The sequence below is a fragment of the Urocitellus parryii genome, chromosome 6, assembly GCF_045843805.1.
Source record: "Urocitellus parryii isolate mUroPar1 chromosome 6, mUroPar1.hap1, whole genome shotgun sequence".
NCBI lineage: Eukaryota > Metazoa > Chordata > Mammalia > Rodentia > Sciuridae > Urocitellus > Urocitellus parryii.
Genome location: NC_135536.1, coordinates 112573021 through 112586262, shown reverse-complemented (window position 1 = coordinate 112586262; position 13242 = coordinate 112573021). Strand labels below are relative to the sequence as shown.

The 13242-nt window shown below is 50.0% G+C and overlaps 1 protein-coding gene across 1 annotated transcript in view; it reads right to left on the bottom strand.

Annotated features, from left to right (window-relative positions):
* The window catches only part of Coro2b (coronin 2B), a 135738-nt gene that overhangs the window by 60561 nt on the left and 61935 nt on the right, over window positions 1-13242 (bottom strand). Inside the window, exon 2 of the mRNA XM_026387805.2 lies at window positions 9218-9418. Coding sequence (XP_026243590.1) covers window positions 9218-9418 — 201 coding nt within the window. The remainder of the gene's footprint in view (window positions 1-9217; window positions 9419-13242) is intronic.

Below are 13242 nucleotides of genomic sequence, written 5' to 3'. Positions count from 1 at the left end.
CAACAGCCCATCCCATAAGCTTGAAATAAATTAAGGGAGCGACATGGCATTTCTGCTGAAGACTTGCCTTCGCTCTTCTCAAAAATAAGCAGCCATTCTTCCAAAAATGGGAAAGACACAAAGCGAGGCTGTCAATCTCAGGCCTCAGACAAATGGAATAAAGTTGCGACTTTCCCCTCTCTCTGAGCACAATTCTTCCCTTCCCAAAGTCACTTACTGTACATTCAGGCTGTCATCGGCTTTGAGATGCAAATTGCACCCGTGGAAGGCAGAACAAAGAGCAATTGAGGAAGGAGCTGAAAAATGGATTTGGAAAAGGCTCTCTGAACCAGGAGCAGAGGGGGACCTCATGGCAGACGGGCAACGACAAGATTCAGGGCTTTTCTATGAGGAGATGAGGCTTGAGGAGCTCCATGCTGAGTGCAGGGCAGGGATTAGAGGTTGGAATGGAAGCAAAGTCTTCGGACCAGCAAGGAAGGCTGACTTTACCGTAGTCCCCTGCACTGGGCCGGGCACCTTCCTCCCCACTCTTCTGTCAATATTAGGCCTCAAACATCCCGCAAGCCATGAAGATAACTAGTCACCAATTTCTGGAGTAAGAAAGGCGAGACTGCTAGAAGGGCTTTCAGGGGAGGGTGCAGCCCCCACAGGACACACATTCCCCCCAAGCTCAGGAAAGAGAGGCTGCCAGGACCAGCAAAAAGAAGACCCCAACCACGGGAGATGGGACTGGGACTCTGGGAATTGGCTCAAGTCTGCCTGATGCTCCCCTGCTGAGCACCCCCCCACCTGCCTTTTGCCAGTTACCCCACTCCTGGGCTCTCAGTCCAAGAGAGACAGCTTGCCAAGCATGGTAATGCACGCCTGTAATCCTAGTGGCTCAGGAGGCTGAGGCAGGAGGATCGTGAGTTCAAGGCCAGCCTCAGCAAAAGTGAGGCGCCAAGCAACTCAGTGAGACCCTGTCTCTAAGTAAAATACAAAATAGGGCTAGGGATGTGGCTCAGTGGTGGAGTGCCCTGAGTTCAATTCCTGGTACCAAACAAACAAATAAACAAAAAAGTAAGGAGGTAGGGCTCACTGGAAGGTTAAACTCCATGTGGACAAGGACCTGGTCTTGTTTCCTGTTGTATCCTTGGTCCAGGAGCGCTGAGTGAAATAGTAGGTGCTTAATAAACCTTATGTTGTATGGATGGGTGGGTGGGTGAGTGGGTGGGTGGATGGGTGGAAGGATGGACTAACCACGGAGAAAATAAGGGAGCATGTAGGAAGGGCTTTAACCATGGCAGACACAAGCTACCTCCAGATGGGCCCTGGGATGGGAAGGCGTCACGGAACTGGCAGCATTTGAGATGGGCCTTGAGGGAGGAGGAGAAGGAGCCATTCTTGTGTCCTACACAGTGCCTACCCGCACACTCGTGAGGACACATTTGAATAAAATGGCATTAGAAGGGAACAGAATGTGAGAGCTAAAATGAGCCTTAGAAATCATGTGGTCCAACCTCGTCATCTCGAGGCAGAAGGAAAAACTGGGACACAGGAGGGTAAAGTGACTCATGCAAAGTCACACAGCACCTGAGTGGCAGTGCAGAGATTCACTGGAGGTCTGTCTGTTCCTGGAGGCTGCGTTCCTAGTCACTGTCCTGAGCTGCTCTCCTGACCCACGCCTTGCTCTCCTAAGACTGCCTTGCCGACTTCAGCTTCCCATCTTGCCCCAGTGAGGCTCCACCGACCCCAGAACTGCAGCGACCACCTAGGCCTGGTTAGGTTTCCCGCCTCAGAGACATCAGAGATGACAGAGAAGGCAAGAGGAGGCCACTGGTTGGGTGAAGGAGGAGGATGTGTCTCCTCATCCCAGAGACCAGGGGAAATGTTCTGTCTCCAGGCTGAGCCTGGGCAAGATCAGGGAAGGCGGGGAGCGGCAGGGATGACCCCCACCTGGAGGCCGAACCCAGCATCCCAACCCCAGGACTGGGCCGCTGCTTTAAAGCAGAGGGACCAGCTACCTGAGTCCTAGATGGCTACATCTGAGCATAAAGTAAGTGGGACCTCAGCTTCCAGGGAAGGCGCGAGTGGCCGTCAGTTGTCATTGCTGGCAGGGTACATGGAGGACGACGCATGTGTTCAAAAGCTCGCCTGCCCCACACGGAGCTGGTTCCTGGAGCAAGACACAGGACTAACCCTGCAGGGAACACTCACCAGCCCAGCCCACAATAGGAAGACTACGGGTCCCTCAGAGACCAGCCCAATGGCACTGGGGGCTGGGCCCTTGTCCCCTAACTGAAGGAATGAGGTTCTCGTGGGTCTCTCGGTGCAGAACCTCTCCCCTGCCTGTTCTGCTGACGAGGACTGCTGCCTCAGTTCTTCAGAGAGGAAGTGTCCCTACAACCTGTCACACCTGTTGGAGTTTAGGAAACACCTGTTCTCCTGGCTGCCAGGAGACACGTCCACGTGCTGGCACATGGGAGGAGGTCACCAAGGTATCCCTGTTTAAGGCACGACAGTGGAAATGCTGCTCCTTAACTCTCTGTGAGGTGGGCTGGCATGTGGCTGAGAGAGCCCTGGTCTTAAACTCTGGCTCTGCCACTTGTATGTAGTGCAGTCAAGTGACTTCTCTGAGCCTCTGTTTCTTCATCTGTAAAATGGGGAGAGTAACTACTTTTGCTGTGGGGCTTAGTGAGAGTCCAAAAGAGCAGGCGTGTTAGACCCTTGAAAGCTCCCAGGTGACTCAAGCCTACAGCCTAGGCTGGGTTACGGGAGAAGCCAGACTCCTGACATCCACGCCCTGATTCCTCTTTCCTGCCAGGTGCCCGTCGGGGTACCAGTAGCAGTGACTCCAGCCCTGGTCTTGCAGCCTCGCTCTGGAGGTGGCAGGCAGTGCTGATGGGGTGCAGCAGGAAAGTGGGTGCACCTGGGGAGGCCCCTGTGCATAATCAGGCTGCTGGAACATTCATAAGGCCCCTCCAGCTGTGCCAGGCAATCAGGGTGCCGACTGCATCCCCCTGGAGTTTAACATTCTACTCCAGAGGCGAGAGCGCGTAGCTGCCTGTTAACTATGGAAAAAACGGGCTCTGGCCTTCACAGCATTGGCCTGAACAAGAGCCCCAAGGAAGACACATCCACTCCTTCAGGATCTGAACAGATCTGCTCCTTGGGGACCTGCCGGCCACCAGGACTGCCCCGTCCACCAGTGTCCAGGCAGTGGAAAAAGTCACAGACTGGGAAACAAGCAAGTGGGCTTTGGGTGCAGCTCCTGCAATGACCAGTAAGCTGGCCCAGGTGTGGCTCCTGCCTGACTCTGCAGCCTCAGTTTCCCCAAGTGTGAGATGAGGACAGACGGCTCTACCCATCTGCTGAGAGCATCAATGAAGAGAGTCTGCTGCCCTTGGCGTTCATAGGCCCAGCACTGTTAGAGCTGTTCGTGCTGGTGGTGGACAGGGCTTCCTACCCCGGAGGAAGATTGTTGATGAGACATATTGAAACCTCAAGTGAGCTGGCTGTAAGGGAGTCTTAACCAAAGCAGAAAGGCTTTCTGGAAGATTCTGAGCCTCCCTCACAAGGCTTGGCTTCGGGGCAGAGATTTGGAAGTCCTGGGCAAGTTCTACCCTCTTCTGGCTCAAACCTCTCAGAGAAGCAAGAAAGGGATGGAAGAGACCCCTGATGGTGGGGGAGGAGGTGGTCAGAACTGCTAATGCAGACAACCCATGGCCTGCTGGTGGCTCAGGACAATGACCTGGAGCCATTCAGTACAGGGACAGGTGTGCACCATTGTGTCCACAGCTCATAAGGAACATGCAAAGCCACGACCAGGAGACACCAAGAAATGGCCAAGGTCTTTTCTGTGTTTATGTATTGAGTAATATACAAACTGTTTTAGGAGATATTTCTACCAAACTGGGAGAAAGAAAACTGAAGTTAAAATAATTGGCCTTCTCTTTCCTAAAGTTGGCTGACAGGAAGCAGCTCTGCCCGATACACCAGGGGTCTGCATTTGCCATTGTTGTGACCGTTCATAGCCCTGCCTTCTCTGGCTCCCCCAGCACCAGCCAGGCAGTCCTGTGCCTCAGGAGTCCCACTGAGCCATATCCCCTTCATGCCTGAGGCCCAGCCCTAACCGAAGGGGACTGCAGGTGTGGCCCAGGCCTTGGGGCCAAGGCTGCCCTGATTCCTGAGCAGCCCTTTTATTGGGGGTGCCACCTGCTCCATATAGTTCCCAGACCCCAGGTCCTGCTGATCCTTGGTCAGGACCCCCATCATGCCCCTCACCCTGGGAATTCAGCTCTGTGTGGACTTTCTACAGTGAGCAGGTCGTCATGTGTGCTTAGAGAAAACATTGCTGCACACACATCCATCCCTGTCGGAGCACGGGGGTGCTCATGTTCCAGGTAGAGGAAGACGTCCCTTGGAGCAGGAGTGGGCAGCCGGCAGAGCCAGGGGTGGCCTAGTGCCCAGGTGAGGATGTTGGGGGCCTCTGAAACCCCAGCCCCTCCTCCAACCAGGTACACAAGCACATTCATAACTTTTTCCTAAAGCCCATGATATTAAGTATTCCCTGTTAAAAAAAATTAGAACAGGGCTGGGGATGTGGCTCAAGCGGTAGCACACTCGCCTGGCATGCGTGCAGCCCGGGTTCGATCCTCAGCACCACATACAAACAAAGATGTTGTGTCTGCCGAGAATTAAAAAATAAATATTAAAAAATTCTCTCTCTCTCTTAAAAAAAAATTAGAATGCTAAAACAAAAAGAAGAAAGAGAGCACTGTGCTTCCCAGGGGGGAGAGAACCAACCACCTTTAACATTTGAAATATCTTTTTCCAGACAGATAGATATTTTTTAATGTGATTGATCATAGATTGCGCCCCCCCTTCTTATTTTATTTTATTTTTTGCTTGACAGTATATCATCGTTTCTCATTGAATACGTCTCTGTGTCAGCAGTTCTCAAATGGGTCTGGGGACCTCGACAGATCTTTAAGACCTTTTCAGGGAATCCATTGAGTTGAAACATTCTCATAATGACACTAAGGACCTTGGTGGCCTTTCCACTCATTCTCTCCCAAGTGGGTTTTCCAGAGGCTGCCTGATGGGCCGCAGGGCAACAGCTGGATGCAGAAGCAGATGCAGAATCTGGCATCCGTATCAAGCCAGACTCTCATTAAAGAGATTGCAAAAGCATAAAATTGTGCTAGTTTTCTTGTTAATCTCTTTTTTATTTTTATTTATTTATTTATTTATTTTTGTTTGGGAAAGTATAGTTATTTTTCATGAAAGTATGTCCTCTAGGACAATATAAAATAGGTAATCTTTTTTTTTTTTTTTTAAGTACCAGACTTTGAGCCTGGGAGTACTTTACTACTGAGCCATATCCCCCACCTTTTTTTTTTTTTTTTGGAGACAGGGTCTTGCTGAGTTGCTTAGGGCCTCACGAAGTTCCTGAGGCTGAGTTTGAACTCAGGATCCCCCTGCCTCAGCCTCCCAAGTCACTGGGATTATAAGTGTGCACCACCTCATCTGATTGTTACCATTATTTTAAGTGAATTAATAAATACATATTTTATGATTCTTTCATTTTTATTCTGAATATGCTAAAAATTGATAGTTATATTAAAAAAAAACTCTTCACACCCCTTAATAATTTTTAAGACTTGAAAAGTGATCCTGAGACTGTTTGAGAAGGACTGATTCACAAAATCAGGGTGTTTTGTTGTTGTTGTTGTTTTATTTTGGTACTAGGGATTGAACCCAAGGACATGTTACCACTGAGCCACATTCCCAGCCCTTTTAATTTTTTATTTTGAGACAGAGTCTCGATAAGTTGCTTAGGGCCTCTCTAAGTTGCTGAGGCTGGCCTTGAACTAGCAATCTTCCTGTTTCAGCCTCATGAGTTGCTGGGATTATAGGCATGCGTCTCTTCTTGGTCACAAGATCAGTTTTGATGACTGCATGGCGTCCACACAAAAAGAAATTTGTTTACCTGCTTCCTTATTGATGGACTTGCAATTTTTCTCTATTATAAAATGTTGCACAAATTATAGAATACTTACATAAAGTGAAAACTTCTTGAAATGAGAGAAAACAAAAGGAATCAACTGGTAGTAGGAGCCGTCATTATCATGATTGATCAAGTTACACAAACTGCATCACAGAACGTGAACAAATAAAGGAAAATGTGCATACAAAAATACATGCATAGGTACATATGTATTACATATTTCTAAATTGGTCAATTTATCCTTGTAAAGAATACTATGCTGTCTTTTCTGTTTTCTGCAAAGTGCTTACAATGTCTGATTGTATTCTAGACCAGGGTTACCAACAATATAAAATGTTTTGTTACCATTACAGAAATTAGGGAGAAGAGTTGAGAAATTAATCAATCTGACAGAAATTTTATTTCTATTGGAAAGAATTTGAAATTGAGGTTTGCTTTTAAAAAATCAAATACTACAAAATGCTGCAAACATTTTTCTTTTTTAAATACACTTGAGAATAGCTCTGCAGGACAAACTCCTGTGGCATTGCTGGGCCAGTGGACATGAACCTTTAAATACAATGGACACCGCTGGTTGCCTCATCGGTATCTCCCTAAGAGCATACTGGAGCACCCCTGGAGCACCGGCTCTCTCACACCTTGGGCAACACTGAGGATCCTGATTCTTCAACCTTTTCCAATTAGCAGCTAAAAGATGTATTTTGTCTTCTGTGAATTGCTTATGAATCTCTCATGCTCACTTTTGAATTTTTTCTTATTGATTTTTCTGGAGCTCTTTATATACTCTGGACATAAATCTTTGGTCTGTTATACACTGCACAGATTGTGCCCAAGTGTGTAGCTTTTCTTTTTCTGTAATCAATAGGTTTTTATCAAAAACATTCTAATTTATATACGAGGACACTAGTGGTTTTTAATAAAATATGTGAATATTCTTTTTTTTGCTTTTTTTTTTCCCCTTGATACTGGGGATTGAACCCAGGGGCATTTAACCACTGAGCCCCATCCTTAGCCCTTTTTAACATTTTATTTAGAGACAGGGTCCCTCTGATTTACTTAGGGCTTCCCTAATTTGCAGAGGCTGACTTTGAACTCACAATTCTCCTGCCCCAGCCTCTGGGGCTGCTAGGATTACAGGCATGTGCCACCACACCTGGCTACAAGTGAGCATTTTTGACCTTTAGTCATAGCTGTATTATTGAATATCTCATTCAATTCCTAATACATGCAAAAAATGTCCTCAGGTTTAATGCAAAATACAAGATAAGCAGATGTTGGGTATTTCTACAATGTGAATTCAATGTTATCTTTTATTGGGTGTTAAAAACTGTGTACTAAACTGAGAGGATGTTTATATAAAAAATACAGCTGCCTTGATTTTAAAAACACTCTAAATATTTAAGAGCACTATGGCTTTTTATTTTTTAATTCATAGTAAAACACTTTGAGAGAAGTCACAGTTTTCTGTGACCTCTGCTTTTTATAAGGAGCTAGGACTTCCCTAATTACTTATTTTTTATTGAGACATGATATTTGGACATCTTTTTGCAGGGGCTTTCCTTTTAATTTTGCTTAGGAATATTGTAGTTCAGAAACTATTATTTACAAAGTTTATTCTAATCTATTAATCATTTCTTTAATGATTCGGGAGATCTTGTCTTGCTTCAGAAGCCTTTTTACTTGGCATGATTTAAAAAATATTCCCCATTTTTCTCTAACATACTAACAGTCTCCTTCCTCCCTCCCTCCCTCCTTCCCTTCCTTCCTCCCTCCTTTCCTTCCTTCTTTCCTAATGTTTAGATCTTTAATCCACCTGGAATTCATTTGTGTTATGGGGGTTGACTTGACCCTTGCCAGCCATAATAAAGTGGAGAGTGGCAGAATGTCTGCAATGGGCTTGTGCCCCAATAAAAACCAGCCGGGAGCCAGTTGCGGTGGCGCATGCCTGTAATCCCAGCAGCTTGGGAGGCTGAGGCAGGAGGATCACAAGCACAAAGCCAGCCTCAGCCATTTAGCAAGGCCCTGAGCAACTTAGCAAGACCCTGTCTCTAAATAAAATATCAAAAGGGCTGGGGATGTGGCTCCATGGTTTAGCACCCCTGGGTTCAATCCCCTGTACACACACACACACACACACACACACACACACACACACACAGCCAGGTTCCTGGAGCTGTGCTATCCCAAGGCCGACAGAGCCGAGGCCATCTGTCCCGGGAGGGGGGACAGACTACATCTCAGAAGCTCACCAGCAGAGCTGACAAGTTTTCCAAGAAAGTAACAAAACATCTTTAGCCTTGCATGTGGCTCATGAGCAGCTTTCCTGTCCGGTCCCACTTGAGGCCAAGGCAGATGCAGACAGGGGAGGACTTAGGATCCCTGTTGGACCATCACAGGGAAACAAGGGCAGAGGTTGAGAAACACCCAAGCCTGCGGCCAGAGAGCGGCAGAACCCAGGCTCCCGCCTCCAAGCACACTCAGTGCTCCAGGGACATCTCTGTGTATCAGGCCCAGTCCTCGGGGGTCCTCGAAGCTGCCTCCTCACTGGGAAAGAGGATCTGAGACTTTTCTAGAACTTTGATACCCCGCTGTGGGTAGGAGAGACTAAAAAACTCCATCCCCGGCACAGCCAGCAGAAGCAGGGCTTCCTTCCTTCCACAGGGGAGCGGTTTGGTGGGAGTGGGATGAGTCAGGCCAGGAAGGGGCGCTGAGCCATAAACAAGCAGGACTGACAGCCAGCACTTTCCCTGAGGCGCGTGACCTCCCACAGGCCCCCAGGGCCTCCGCCCAAATGGCTGCAACTTAAAAATTTCATGATCTAGGCTTTGCAGACTGAACCTGCTGTATCCACATCAACATCCACGGAAGGCAGAGGACCTTTAGCTGGCGGCAGAGATGAGGGGGAGGTACGCCATGGCCAGGCTCTCGGTGGAGGGCCATGATTTTTTAAAGAGTGGGATATTTTTGCAGATGCCCATACACCTGTGGCGGGGTCTTCATCCGCTCCAGCTCCAAACCCAAAGGATGCCCGGGGAGCTGATCTGAGAGCCGGGCTGGTCTTGGGAGAAGCGTTCCAGTCCCTCAGGAAGGGAACCCCGTGGACACCGAGGGCAGTGGCTTATCCAAGTGCACACCTCTGGGAAAGTTCTGGAAAGAAATCTCAGGTCTCCTGGCTCCCGGGCCTGCCATTGTTGTGTGGTGTCCCATGAAGAGCCCAGGGCCACCTACCTGCTCCAGGGGGATGACAAGGAAGGAGCCACCTCCCGCGCTCTCGGTGACGATGGCCAGGAAGCGGGCGTTGACGGCACAGAAGTGGTTGTCGTGCACATTCTTGGTGATGGGGATCCCATCGAAGCAGTGCTCCCGGTTGGCCACCTTCCCGTAGACGTTCCGGAACTTGGAGCTGCGGTACTGCGGGCGCCAGGACATCTGTGAGGGGCCAGGAGAGAGGAGGGTCAGGCAGGTCCCTGCTCTGTGAAGGGTCTGGGCTGGGCACCGGGAGTCGGGGGTGTAGGAGGTGAGCAAGTCCTGGTGCCTGCACTCAGGGAGTTGGGGGCGCAGGGTACAGCCTCCACCAATTCTGGGCCCACGATGTGCCAGCCCTGTGCCTACCAAAGTCCTGCGGGAGCAGAGACTGGCATGGGCATTCACACACTTCCTGTTTTAGGTGCCCATGCCCATCCCACCTTCCAGAAAGATGGTAGGGTTCTTTCATTACCAAGGACCATGCCAAGTGAGGGAGCAAACCAACCACACGTGGACTGCCACCTAGGGTCCAAATTCAGTATGGGAAGACAGGCGGGGGGCTGGGTGATCCCAGAGACTGAAACAATGCTGATGGCCAGGGGTCAGGGGGATGTTCATTTATGCACAACCCCCTGACCCCTCCTCTTGTTAGAGCTTCTAGATTCTTTCTAAAGTTTCTAATCCACAAGGGCATCCTCAGAAACCTCTTAGTCCCACATGTCATCATCATTGCCATCGTTACCATTATCATCATCATCAGGCACAGAGAGGTTAAGTGACTGTCCAAGGCCACAGAGCAGAGTAGAGGCCTAAGCATAGGTTTTTTTCCTACGCCAGACTTCCTTTTGGAGCAAGATTCTTCATGTGAGGCCCAAGAATCACCTGTATCAAACTCACTGGGGGTGGAGGAGATCTCTGAGCCTCCCACACCACCTACTACAAACACAGACTCCTGGGTCCCAGTGCGGGCCTGCAGAATCCAGTATTTTGTGGATGGAGCCCTGACATCAGCACTTGGATCCGGTTTCCTTGCCCTCCCCCACTCTCCCCCAGCAAGACAGACACACACACTGAAATTCCCCAGGGGAGGAAAAACAAAAGGGAACACCCCCACAGGACCAGGAAGCCAACTCTGGGAATTTGCCTTTTGCACTTGGTTTAAGCAAAGCCAGGAGCTGGGCCACCAGGGCTTCTGGAAGGAAGGGGAAGCTCAGAATCCAAGGGCAGTCCCAGGGAGGACTCCTCACCGTGGGCAAGCTGCTTCCCCAGCTCTTGGCCCCTTCCTCCCTGCCCCTCTCCACTTCCCCAGGGCGCCTCCATCCCAGAGGGCCATCTCCCACTGTCCATGGCTCCCCACCTCTCGCCTTGGCTGCGCTGGACCCTCTCCCACCTCCTGCTCTCTCTGCTGGCCATATGAACGTAGACATCTGAACAGTCATGCTGGAGAGCCCAGGACGGGGGCCTGTGGCCACTGCTGCCCTGAGGCCTTCCCCTCTCTGGCAAATCCTTCCCCTCTCTGGTGTCCAGTTCCTGGGTGACATCATCCATCCCCAAAGTGGAATCCCAGGTGGTCACTCAAGGTCCCTTCACATGGCCCAGAGATGAAGTTTCTAATATTAATAGTTGTGTGTTTATTTTCTTTTGCATTAAAAAAAAACATAACATACATGCCAATTCCATGGTGTCACAGATACTATTGTCAGTGAGATTTTTTTATTTTTTTCTTTGATTTTTTTTAAGTCGTTGACGGACCTTTATTTTATTCACTTATTTATTTGTGGTGCTGAGAATCGAGCCCAGTGCCTCCCACATAGGAGGCAAGTGCTCGACCACTGAGCCACAACCCCAGCCCTATGAGGTTAATTTTTAAGAATCGATTCAAAGAAAAATAAAGTCTGAAAAATATAGGATGGGTGGTTTGTGGATCTGGTAAAAGTTCAATGGGAGGGGGAAAAGCTGGGACTCACTCTGTCTCTTCCAGGTAGAACATTCTAGATTCCACAGTTCCCATGGAAGAGAGGTGTTGAGCTTGCTCCTACCACCCCCCAGCCCCTTGCTGGAGCCTTCTGGCCTGCAAAGCCTTTTCCTCCCCCTCTGCCCAGCCCAACCTCGGCCTTCAGGACCTGACTCGGATCGGACTCTGGCCCCCAGAGGCCTCCTCAGAGCCCAAGACACTCAGGGCCTCTCCTGGCCCCAAGTTCTCCCTCCCTGCTCTGTGACGTCAGGAGGTGACACCAAGCTCTTCTGAGCAGAACTGAACTCTGGTTTGTGCTCTTTCTGGACAGCTGGTCCCTCCCTGGAGGGAGCCCACCCGAGTAAGGGACAACACCTCAGCTTCCACCAGAACCCAAAGAGTCCAGGTGTGGCAGTTGGGGACTTTGACAAGTTCTCCTTTAGTCCAGCATAGCCACAGCTGGGCCCTGGGGATGGGAGCAGGTGGCCTCATTAGAGGCAGAGTGGCCCAGCTCTGTGCTCCTTCCTCCCACAGGGTCTCCTGAGGGCTATGAGGAAATCGTCACAAGCAAAGGACTGGGAGCCACCCCGAGCTGAGTTCAACTTCCATCTCTGCTACAGACTAGCTGTGCGACATGAGGAGGCTACTTAACCTCTCTGTGCCACCTCCATCTGCTCCTATATAAAGGAGGCTGATATCTGCACCAGCTCTGAGGGCTTGGGAGGAGTCGATGCCATGCTGCCACCATGTGCCCAGGACAGGGCACACTGACCTGATGGGATCTCCTGGGCTCCCCTGACAACACCCACATTTACCCAGATGCCCTGGGGGAGCCCTCAGCTGCCCTGTCCCTGTGTCTGTTATTGTGTCTGACATCACTCCTCCTCCTCTTCCTCCACTCTCCCTCTTCCTCTCCAACCCCTGCTCTCTCTGTGTCTCCCACTTCCTGCCCTTTTCCCTCCCTCCCACCGCCCCAGTTCAGCTGTGGCAGAGGCTCCTGATGGGCACCCCGTATGCTTCTGGATGATCCCTTGGCCAGTTCTGATGGTTGCCCCTGTGCCCAGCTGGTGCTTCTGAATTGGACCCTGTGTCATGGGAGACCTCAGTCCCCAGCCTGGGGGCTGCACTCAGCAGGCAATTCTTCCACTGAGCATGTCCCCCAGAGTGGGCCTGGGAGGTTCTAGATGGAGGACGGCCTGCTTCCCAGGATGGTGGTGTGGGGGGTCTTTCCAGGGCTGGTTCACAGCACGTCCTGCTGGCCTCTTGCCAGTGGCTGGTAGACTGAAAGCCATCTCATCTGGTTTTGGGAGGGCCCTTGCTGACCCACGGGCCACCTCATTGGGCCTGCAGGTATACTGCACATGTGCCCAGGCCAAGTGTTTACGGCAGAGCCCTGGACTGGAGCCTGCAGAGCCCGGGCTCTCCCACCAACTTCAGCAAAGAGACCCTTTGCCTCCCGAGCACCAGCTGCTTCTCTCCCCCTCGCTCCCCAAGTCCCTTTCTTTCTTCTTTTGTGGAATTACTGGAAAGGAATTTGCAAAAATCATGAGTCCTGCCTCCTTATTACTGCTGCACGCATTTCCCACAAAGGAGGGCAATATCCTCCTCGATCCCAGCACCACTGTCACATCAAAGGAACTGAAAAATCCCTCCGTGCCATCTAATATGCAGTCCATATTCAAATTTCCCTCAAAATGTCTTTTGCAGCTATTTTATTTTGTGAATTCAACAAAAGTCGACGGAACCAGGCATGGTGGCACACGCCTGTAAATCGCAGCGACTCTGGAGGCTGAGGCATGTTCAAGGCCAGCCTCAGCAACTAAAGGAGGACCTAAGCAACTTGGCAAGACCCTGTCTCAAAATGAAAAACAAAAAGAGTATAGACTAAGGAACAGGACAGCTGGGTCTAATGGTGGTTTTTTAATGAATCTCCATACTACTTTCCAGATTGGCTGCACCAATTTGCAGTCCTACCAGCAATGTATGAGTGTGCCTTTCCCCCCATATTCTTGCGAACACTTATTGTTTTTTGTATTTTTTATAACTGCCATTC